General features: G+C 37.3%; 1 protein-coding gene across 2 annotated transcripts in view; it reads right to left on the bottom strand.

Moving 5' to 3' along the window:
- VPS39 (VPS39, HOPS complex subunit) overlaps nt 1-11,805 on the bottom strand; it is a 45,012-nt gene that overhangs the window by 24,524 nt on the left and 8,683 nt on the right. For both annotated transcript variants that reach the window (XM_025038811.1, XM_006920461.3), the window contains exons 3-8: nt 7,875-7,939; nt 7,518-7,560; nt 6,235-6,329; nt 5,234-5,332; nt 4,527-4,619; nt 2,299-2,482 (exon numbers count right to left, since the gene is read on the bottom strand). In XM_025038811.1, coding sequence (XP_024894579.1) covers nt 2,299-2,482; nt 4,527-4,619; nt 5,234-5,332; nt 6,235-6,329; nt 7,518-7,560; nt 7,875-7,939 — 579 coding nt within the window. The remainder of the gene's footprint in view (nt 1-2,298; nt 2,483-4,526; nt 4,620-5,233; nt 5,333-6,234; nt 6,330-7,517; nt 7,561-7,874; nt 7,940-11,805) is intronic.

Below are 11,805 nucleotides of genomic sequence, written 5' to 3'. Positions count from 1 at the left end.
TTTTATATTTAAAATTTATACTTTAAATAATAGTATAATAGAATTTCAAAGCCCGAAGGGAACTCAGAAATGAGAAAAACTAAGTAATATTTCCATCAATTTGAATGCTATTGTTGCTATTATGTTATTTTTCATCTTATGAAAAAATAAAAAAGTATGTTGATTTGTATTGGATTTTTTTTCTTTTAATGCTACCTCATTTTTAAAAGTTAGTACAATCTTCTCTAGTGTTAGTTGGTATAAATATGTAATATTTCTGTCCTTTTTAACTTAATAAGGTCTAATTTTTAAAAAAAGATAATCTATAATAGAAACCCTTTTGATGGTCATATCTTATCATTTGTTCAGTCTCCTCAACTCTTCAGTGCTGTTTCTCAAAAACAACAGAGATGGTCTGGATCTCTTTGTATCTTCAACACTTTGCAGAGTTGCTGGTGTGCAGCAGGCATGTAATAACTGGCTGACAACAACAGTGATCCATCTATTCGCCAAGCATTTACTAAAAGGCCATGTTTCAAAAATAAATAAATGAATGAGTGAATGAATGAATGGCCATGCTGCAGGCACTACTTGACGTGTATCAAGACATGAGCCCAGAGCTCACGGAGTTCCAACATGAGCAGAAGAGACAGACAACTCGCTGCATCCAGAGGGGATGGTGTGGATGCCATGACAGAGAAACCTGAAAGGGCTCTGGGAGCATAAAGAGGGAAGTGATTGAATGTGCCTGCAGGTCAGAGAAGACTTTATAGAGGAAGTGCCACTGAAAGAAGCCTTGTCACATGGGCAAGACGCTGTTGGGCGAGAAGAAAGGAAACGGCAACAGTGCAGACAATGGCACAGTGGGAGGGAGTCCGAAATGACTGGAGCCTGGGTGAAGTAGCAAAGATGAGAGCGAAATATAAATGAAATTTAAAATACACACCATCCTAAGTTTCGTATTCCTCCTGTCAGATGGTGATTCTCTCACCCTACCTAGAAAGAATGTTCTTTCCTTGAATATGTTACGGCACAGAAATGTTTTTGAGAAATACTGCTGAAGGCACTGGGCACTAACAAAGCTTTTAAAACAGGAACTCTCACACTGGGAAATCAGAAACATACTTCAAGCAATATTACACATATCTTTATCCAATCTACCAAGGTCCTTCTTTAAGGAGAATAAGGCCCTGGAACATCATGAAGCTTCTTCTCATGAAGCTCTCAGCCCCTCAAACTTGTTAACATACATAACCTTGGGCCTTATAAAATACTATCCTTATGATTTATCTTCCTTTCTGTCTATTACTCTCTAACCACCATAGAATAACCACCCTAGAACATAATGCTTTTATCAAAATGTTGAGGAATCTACTGGCCTCTCCGACCTTCTCATAGGTTTCCTTATTCTTCCATAATTCGGCCCACCTGTTTTAGCCAGCTCAGTCTGTCACGCCCTCTCACAAAGCAGCATGTATTTTGCATTTCTACTCATTTTTCAAAGGATTCTTTCTGCCTAGAATGAAAAGGAATTTTTCTTCAAGCCAGATCCTAAACCCCCTGCCTGATCTAAGTCTAATCTTGCTGATGTAACAAAACGTCTTCCTGACTAATGAACAATGAATTTCCCCTTTCTGAACTACTGAATCTCAATTCATCCAACTTAATAACTTAAGTAGTGCCTTGTTTTATCTCTTTATCCAAAATGTAATTTTGTCTTCAGAGCTATAGTCCTTAAAGACAGCATGCCTTATGCCCCACTCCACACAATAACTATTATTAAAATGCTCATTCTTCCAAAAGAAATATGCTTCCAGGCAATACTGCAGAGCACTGGGAGCCTGAGGCAGGTGTCGGACAGAAACACCTAATGTGTAGGCCAGAGACTGACACTTAAATGCCGTCTGTGCCTTTAAGCTACAAAAACAACAGCAGCAATAATCACATCAAAATCCCTTTGATATTGAGTTATATGTATTATAGGAATAAATAAGGAATTTTCACAAATTATTTGGCAGAGGACACAATAAAACCATTAAAAAGGAACTAAGAAGTAAAAATAGCCATAGACAATCCCTTCCTAAAATGTACAATTCTGTTTTCATTTTCCCCCGTCTGGGGCAAAACTCAGCTTCCTAAAAAAATCAGAATATTCCGTTTTTAATGACCTTAAAACAGTCGTCTTCTTATAAGAAGGGGAACTGAGAGTGAATGACACTAAACCATAGTCTGCTAAAGCTTATGAATAGGATTCCATTCTGCAAAGGTGGCACATGGCCCCAGCCTCAAGTGGGCAACAGCAGCTGCTGTTGGTCTCACCCATGGCCACTGGTATGTCTGTCCAGTTCAGGGCACATTTCTGTGTGCAGATCCCCTCTTCATTGAGCACCACGGTGAGATCATCCTGACCCACGGCCACTTTTCCATCTGCCAGAGGTGCAACTAAGGGCTCCAGTTGTTTTCCTGTTGGAAAGAGCTCTTTGATGGACCCCTTTCCGTCCACCTACAGGAAGACACAAAGTGAGTCATCCAGCATTCTTTGGCCAGAGGCATGAATATGGCCTAGAAAAATCCAGATAAAACCCAAAACCTACAGAAGCCAATATTCCTTGCTTGGCTTAAGAAACAGATAACAAACAGAGTTTGTTAACACAAATTTTGTCATCACAACATAGAATCAGTTTTCTTTTTCTCTAACACAGAGACAAGCATTGAACCTGGCAACTAACAATGTCAAGTGCTGGTCAAGTGCTGGTCAGGATGAAGAGCAAATGGAACTCTCATACAATGCCAGTGAACTCTCATACAGCCATTTTGTTTGTTAGCTTCTTATAAAGTTAAATATATACTTATCATATAACTCAGCAATCTCATTACTAGACATCTGCCCAAGAGAAACAAAAACTTATTTGCAGTGTATAAAAACCTATATGCAAATGTTTATAGCAGCTTTATCATAATGGTTAAAAATTTGTCTTTCAACTGATGAATGAATGAGCAAACTGTAATACACTCATACCATGGAATACTACTCGGCTATAAAAAAGAATATATTGACACACACAACAACATGGATGGATGTCAAATGCATTATGCTAAGTGAAAGAAGCCAAACTCAAAAGGCTGCATACTATATAATTCCATTTGTATGACGTTCTGGCAAAAGCAAAACTATGAGAAAAAGAACAGAGTAGTTACTAGAGTTTGGGGTATAGGAGAAGGTGTTGACTTCAAAGGGACAGCATGAAAGAATTTTTTTGGGTGATGGAACTGTTCTGAATCTTGATTGTGGAGGTGGTTACAGATCTCTAGGCATCTGTCAAAATTCAGAACTGTAGATCAAAAAGAATGAGTTTTACTGTTTATAAATAAATAACTTTTGAATATCCTGTTCCTAGAACAAGATATCCACCCTCAGACTCTACCCTCAAGAAGGCGATGGAAGCATTCAAGGTTGTCAGAGGAATGAGACCCTTACTGCAACTTTTGGTTCAGTCCCCACCCCTCACAGCCTTCTCTCAGCACCTATATGCCTAGTTGCTTTTCAGTCAACTGCACAATAGTGACTCCTTTACAAGTTTACAACTCTGATGCTGATAAAATTAGGATATTCTAATAATATAAATATGGAACAAATATATTAACTAGATAAATAATGAAGAGCTAACACAGTAGGGGATGAGGAGAAAGGTGCCTACGATTGCCAAATCTGGATTATGAAGCTAAGAAATTTAGATTACCCTATGAAATATCAATCTTTTTCTACATAGCGTGTGCATACTGGAGGAAAAAAACCAATGTCCTGGGTATTTATTGCTTAGGTTAAGAGAAAAAGCAGGTTATTATATATAAATATATATTATAACATATATAATACACATTATTTTTATATATGTGTATGAATCTCTGTGTGTGTGTATCTCATGGTATTTCTGTAAATAGGGTGGAATCCCATATACCAAAAGGTTAATAGTGATTATTTCTGAGTTGGGGGATTATGGATGATTTACACCTTTTATTTTTTTTATATTCTTATTTTCTACGATAAACACATGTGGCTTTTGAAGTTTAAAAAAAGAAGTGAAAATATTTTTTTTAAAAAACATTGGGAGGCAGAAACCTCAAAGTCTTAAAAATACTTAAGTTAATACTAAAATTAGTTTATAATTCCTGAGCACTGAAGCCTGAAGACAGCAGTCCACTATAATGCTGCTGAACAGAAGCAAGCGGCCCAAACTGTCTGTTCCAATAATTAGATACAGGATGTAGAGAAGTCATCATGTAGAAAACTGAGAGTTGACTTTGCCTGGCTTAAGATACACAGATATCTTATTTGTGGAAGATGCTAAGAGCTCAATCAAACAAACACAAACCTTGTGTACAGAAATATCATGAGATACACACACATAAACCCTGTTATGCCAAAAACTCTACTTAAGGCAATTTCTTGACCTATAGTTCAGAAGCATATAATCACCTCCCCCAGGTAACCTCATAATCATCTTCTCCAAGGCAAACTGATGATATTTGCAAAAAATAAGTTTTACCCTTATTAGGTAGTAGTCTCTCTTGAAACCCACACAGATAGAATTTTCACACCATGCCATGGATTTGGGAACATCTGGTACATTAAAGTCCCCCTGAAGAAAGAGAGCAAGAGTTCAACTTAAAAGAAAAAAAAAATCATGACCTTTCTGTTATTCCACTCCCATTCTGCAAAATCGCCCTCATCCTCATCTGAATTCAATTCCATAAGCACAAAACTAGAAAACTGCCCATATTAAAAAAACAGCAGGTCCTCAAATAATGTCATTTCGTTTAATATAGTTTTATTAATAATATTGATGAGATACCATAGGAATTTAACTCTTGTTTATATCAATTAGCCTATAGTAAAAGTGGTTTCATGGTATGTCATTTCAACTAAAGTCACAGAACCTATCAACATTAAGTAAGGACTTACTGTGTAGCTCACACACGTACTGGACAAGGTGCATTTGGAAAAGGCAAAAATCCACTTTGAAATAAACCAATTTGTATAGACATCATAGAACTGTATTACCCCTGCCTCTGAAGACCATGAGACTTTCATCAGTGGGCATGAAGCACTCATGTGCTTATAACAGAAGACTGATCTGAAGAAAATTCCAAGACTGGGGTCCTAACCTTCACTACAGCTGAACTAGAAATCTTTCAAGCTGTGGGTCAACTAGAGCAGTACCTCCCACCTAACCTATGGACCGGTGGACTTTACCTGCAATTCATGAAATTCCCTGTCCTTCCAGAAATAGAGCTGCAGCTTCTTTTTCACAGCCACACACATCCGCAACACCTCCTCACCAGTCTCTGTGTGCTGGAAAGACACACCCAGAGCAAATGAGGCTATGTACACAATGACTTCATAACTGAATGACATCTATTTTAGAGACTTTTCTACCTTGAAATGGCTACTAATCTGAGAATCCCTTGTAATACGAAGTTACACTGCCAGACAAGCTGAGCTGGAGAAAACTGTACCCAGAAACAATAGACAGAGGAGCACTTCATCCCCATGGGATTCTGGCCAAAGGTGCCTGTGCTAGCAAATCTCATGGACATTCATAATTCAGAGAAGAAAATCTTGGGGCAGGATTTCACCTACATAACCACTTCCTTTTTTTCTTAAATGTTTCTCACTCATGGCTGTCAATACATGCTGGGTCGGGGATCAGCATTTATCAGTGGCCACTTTCAACCCTTTAAAGGAATCAGGAAAAGAATATGTCTATACACAAAACAACGCAGTATCTATGTAGACCATAAATGCTAGAAAGGGAGTAAGGCAGATTTTGAAGAATGTAAGGTTATGAAGTGGCAAAAATAAAGAGAAATGTCTTTATTAAATAAAGACCACAATGATGATTAGAACAAAAGTCAATTTAATTCTTATAGTTATGTTCATGGTACTATTACAGGTTTGATTTCCCACTAACAGTTTGTCCATGATAAGTGTTTTTATCCTTAGTCAGTTGCCTCCTGCCACATAGAAGTCTGGTGCTCCAATTAGCATACATACAGGGAATGCAAATCTTTCAACCTCAGACCATATACTAAGGGGAAAATTTCTCTAATAACAATCCAAAATCAAACATTCTCTTTGGAGTCTCTGCTGGGTTTGGATATCAATGTTATTCTTTCCATTTAATGGTAGGAATGATGTAGGAAACCCTGTATTTTCTAAAGCACAAAGTCAAATTTCATTTTCCCTACTCTCACCTGGAGGTCACATGTGAACAGCGATGCTCCCTTTGCCTTTGAAACCGTAGTAATTTGTTGAAATGTCAATAAGTCATGGACATAAATATTATTTTCTGTTTAGAAGAATGTAAAATGATAAATTATTACAATTCTCTAGTATAGACACCTTCAAGACAAAACTAATAACAATAACAACCAGAAGAACCAAATGGCAAATGCTGGTTGACGATGTACCTTTAGTTTCACTAACAATGGTTTATTCTGGCCTATTACTGGAATAATATGACGAAACATTTAAGAAGTCACTCAATCTTCTGAACTTGGATATTTTGTTCCTTTAGATTTGGGCTGGCTTGAATAAAACAGCTCTTCCAAAGTACTCTTATACGCTATCTTTCTCAAGTTTGGAAATTTGTGATGCAATATTTGTATGAGAAATGGTTTTCAAAGCTACTTACGTTAGGAGGCTCCAATAAGAGAAAGAAAATCCCCTGTGGATTTTGTACAAAGCCACGGCAAGGATTTTTTTTCTAGCAAAGCAAGCAAAATAATTTCACTTGGGCCTCCTATTTAACTTGAGTCATGAAGATTTAGTTACCGTAAATGTTCTCCTCTCGACTTAGAAATGAAGTTTCAAATGATTCTACCATTTGGGCCCTAGAGTGTGAGGCAAGTTTCTCGTTCTCGGCTTGTCAAGCCGGCCTCACTGGCTGGCTTCCACAACATTGTGGCTTTTCACACAAGGCACTGAACAGTCTGGCCTTGATCTGTCTCTCACCTTCCTCTCACCACTTTCTATCACATATCCTAAGTCTGGCGAGATCTCAGGACCTTTGCTTAAGCTGCTCCCTCTGCCTATAATGCTCTGCCTGCAACTCTATTTCTGTCGAAATCCTAATCATGCACTAGAAAACGTCCTTCCTACAACACTTTTTATAAATTTCCATTGTACCTTATCACACTGAGTCATGATTATTTCCTGTCATTTCAGTCTTCACAATCATAACATAAATTTCAAAGATAGAAACCATGTCTCTTTCAACCTGATATCCCCGATGCCTACAGAAGGGCTCAATAAATATTTGCTCCATTACTGAATAAATGAAGTGACACTCCTTGGAGAACAGGGCTCAATTTTCTGAGGGCTGCTGTGGCCTTTATTACCTGTATCTTGCTATGTCTGGTTTAGAACATGTCAGTTCCACTGTTAAGTAATAACTATTAAATTAACCACGAAAGGGTGCATTGTCATAGTTTTTGTTTTTTGACACATGAAATACAAACGTAACCCCTTTTCTTACCTAACAAGCTGACCAAAATCTTAAACTGGGAAACCACATGGATCTGGAAAACAGCAAATTATTAGAGTCAATTAAACATTTCTGACAAAGTTTAGCAAATATTCATTTAACTACAGTACTGAAAGGAACCAAAGAACCTATACCAATGACAGGGATCTGATTTCGATTTATGTGCAATTGTAATTTCTGCTTGTGAAAGAGGATCTCAGGTACACGATGGATTGACAGAGATCCCTGCATAAATGAGAGGACACAGAGCAGAGGACTCAAAGAGTTAATAAATGTTACCGAAGTTCTAGCTTTGACAGGGTCTCATGGAAGTCAAATATTCCTGTGGCCACTGCCATCACTGCCTACCTGCTGAATCTTTTTGGAGAAGTTCTTATTGGATTTCTCTAGTGTCACTTCAAACCTGTTGCAGCCTGTGGAAAAGAAATCAACATTCACAGTTCCAAACACATGGATACTTATACAAATAACTACAACAAAAAAATGCTTCTCCATACTGCTCTTCTACGTGAATTTTTAAAAATTCCTAAAAGAATAGAAGTTGGATATCTAAAATATCCAGTTGTCTTTACTGCATATAGTTAAGTTGCTTTCAACTCCAATTTTAGAACAGAGGGTTTCATGCACTTCCACTTGGCATTAGCAGAAAAGGATCACACCACAGAAGTTTATGGAAGCTGCAAGGTACTTGTGAGTCTGAAGATCTTATCTTACAAAATAGTACCTTGGTAAAATGTTTCACAAAAAAGATATCCATTTGACAAGAGTCAAATATAAGAGCCCAAGCAATGAAAAGAAACCCAGCCCGAAGCATCCTTAGATCTAAAGCCAACTAAACCCCAGCAGCTACCCTAAGTCCCATATCATGGGACAAAGCAAACGCTCAACACCATACCCAGAGCTAAAGCAATTTAATGCATCTAAACTTACTGCCACTTTCAGGTGATGCTACATCTGCTGGCACTGTTGCAAAAAAGGGGGAAAAGTTATACAGCATAAAAACATGTGAAGCCAGCTTTGCTGAAATGACAAAAAATTCAGCCTCAAAAGTCACCAAAGAGTCAAAAAGAGAATAATTATTAACAGCAGCTATCATTAACTAAGCAATAAAACTAGGTGCCAGGTTCTGGGTTTCAAAATTCATAAATTTATATATGTTTTCTGTAACCTCACAACTACCCCCAAGAAGAAGGTATTATTATTCCAATTTCATGTCCGAGGGACCTGATAGGTCAAGCAATTAGGTAGCAGCTAGTGAGAGAAAGCAAATTTGGGGCTAACTGTAAAGCCTGTACACTGAGCCCACACCTTGCTACCTGTCTCCCAGTTCGTGAAGAGAGACTATTTACATTGCTGGCCCCTGCCTGCCCGGAAGTCAGTGGAGATCCTTTAAGGCAGCCACAAGGGCCCATGCTACCAAGGCTGGACTTACTTTCTCCACGTGTCCCTTAGCAGAAGGGATAAGGAAGGGGTCCTGAAGTTTTGGGACATTCAGAGATATGCCCTGTATCCTGCCATTGTATTTCACGAGAAAAAAATAATTCAGCCATTTCATGCTTGATAAAGAGTTCTAAATTTGAAAAGAGCTTTATTATTAATTCTAACAATTCTCTTTCCAAGCAAAATGATTTAGGGCAGAGATTCTCAAAGTTTCTGGTCTCAGGACCAATTCATAATCTTAAAAGAGAACCCCAAAACTTTGACATGAGTTATATCTATCAATGTTTGCCATATTAGAAATTAAATCTAAAAAAATTTAAAAATATGTATGCATTAACTCATTTAAAAATAATAGTAATAAACCCATTACATAAAATAAATAACATTTTGATGAAAAATATTTTTCCAAATTTTAAAAAATGCACTGTTTTACATTTTTGTAACTCTTTTTAATGTCTGGATTAATAAAAGGCAGCCAGACTTTCACTTCTGCTTCTACATTTAATCTGTTTTGATACATTGTTTTTTGTTGACATATATGACAAAAATCTGTCCTCATGTGGGCATGCAGTTGGACAAGGAAGGAATATTTTAACAGCTTTTTCAGATAATTGTGGATCATCTTCTTTGCTACTATACCAAAACTTGACAAATGGAGTTTCCTGCAATGTGGAATCTGAAACCTAATAATAAACTTTCCTGTTAAAGTACATTGTTCTACCTTACACTATGAATGGATCTTTTACTCATGCGTGATTTAGAAAGTTCACACACTGGAAAATTTTGGTTCCCTGAGTTATGCAGATTTTCCAAATGTTCATACATTTCATTAAAGGATATTTTTTTTAAAAAATCCCAATTGTCATCCCCTCAATTTCATCAGAAAAATATTTAAGTATTGAGAAGCTATCAAACTCTTGAGAGTGGGTACAAGTTTTCCACAACTCTAATTTTCTCTTGAAAGCTCTAACTTTATCTTGAAAGCTCTAACTTTATCATTAGCAACAAATACTGCCAGTTGTTTGCTTGAGTTGTTTTAATCCAGACAGACTCTCTTTGCTCATTTTTGAGAAAATAACTATCAAATACTGAAATGATCTGAAAAACCATAATCTATCTGTCATTCTTTCAAGCAAAAATGATACTCCATGAAAAAAGTGGCCAGTTCAGCTTGTAACCCAAACACTGACAAAAGTACTTTTCCAAACCGAGACAGCCACTGTGCTTCATGCCTTGGCACCCAGCAGAGTGCTTTATATGTACTTCCCATTATGTCATAGAGATTATTAAAAAGATGTATTCTCAAAGGTCAGAAGATAATAAATTTTACCGCCTCATAATTAACAGTCTTAATTGAAACTAGCTTTAACAAAACAAAAACCAAAGCCACTGTGAGTACATGCTGGAGAACAGCACAAGTACCAGTACAGTCTGGTACCAACAAGTTTGCTGACCACTGTCTTGAACTTATGCTAAGAGGCCAGCAGTATTAGCTACTATTACTTTGATCAGTGCAAATGTCAATAAATGTCAGTGAAAAAAAGAAAAAAGTTTTAGTGTTACTGTGAGCTTAGTTTTGACCTTGTGGATCCTCTACAAAGATCTTGGGGACTTCCTAGGGTCTACAGACCACACTTTGAGAACCTTTGCTCTGAGGTGACAGCACCACTGAAATAAACCTAAAGTTGTTAAGACCTTAGATGTGAACTAATTTAACCTCTATGTTTAAAACATGAGTAGAATGACACCTAAAGACATTTTTGAGCTCAAAGGAGATGTCTTAGAACCCAGGTCCTCTTAATCCCAGCCTTTCCAATACATCTCATTACCCTCTCCCTTTCCTCAGACAATCTAACTGCCGGCCTATCCAAGTTTGGACTATCTCAAATTTAGAGACTGAGTTAGTTCTATGGCAGATTCACGGAGGCCCAGGTCTATTTCTGGCCCATAAACAGGCCAGAGCTGGGCCAGAACTAACCTGCTCTCTAAGGGTATAGGAAGAAGTAAAGTCTTTAATCAGAGTCTGATTTCCCAATTTTCTAAAGTAGGTTAATACTGCTACTGAAGTTACTTATGGGGAACTGAGGCCCAGGAAGATTAACTAACTTGTAAAAGGTCACATGGTAAATTGATCAAAGGGCAAGGAATAGTCGCCACCAGGGTTCCAAGTCAGGTTAACAATAATATCAGTTGGAGTCTAAACTATGTTAAAATGTCTATTTTTATAGTCTAGTTTTCGATTCCTCACCTCTTACACAGAAATAGTATATTAAACAAGTCACTTTATTGTTGTATTTAGTATTTGATGTCACAAAAAACTGATTATCTGTTCGGGGAAAAGAATATTAGGCTCTCTTATCTTCCCGCCCTGCACAATATCTGTATCCACAGCAGATAGTCAAAACACAGAGGTTGAATGCTGAATAGAAACCAAGGCAAGATTAATTTTTAAATTACTGGCTATGTAGGTGACAAGTTATTCTGGCTCTGACAACTACAAATTTAAAGCAAGAGCCAGCAAAGTACTGCTCACAGGTTAAATCCTGGCCTCCTCATGTTTCTGTAAATAAAGTTTTATTGGAACATAACCACACCCATTTATTTACATATTGTCTATGGCTGCCTTTTTGCTACAGCAGCAGAGTTGAGTAGTTACCACAGAGATGTTAAAGACCTGTAAAGCCTAAAATATTTACTATTTGATCCTTTTTGGAACAAGGTTGTTGACTCCTGATTTAAAGGCAAGTTGAAATACTTAGAAATGAAATAAACCCTCTGTTTTGACTGTCTGTTTTCTCTGCTTACCCCACCATGGTACCTGACCAGGTGTTCCTCTTTC

The sequence above is a fragment of the Pteropus alecto genome, unplaced genomic scaffold (assembly GCF_000325575.1).
Source record: "Pteropus alecto unplaced genomic scaffold, ASM32557v1 scaffold86, whole genome shotgun sequence".
NCBI classification, from domain to species: domain Eukaryota; kingdom Metazoa; phylum Chordata; class Mammalia; order Chiroptera; family Pteropodidae; genus Pteropus; species Pteropus alecto.
Note: the sequence above shows the minus strand (reverse complement) of the source record. Positions and strands in the feature narration are given on the sequence as shown.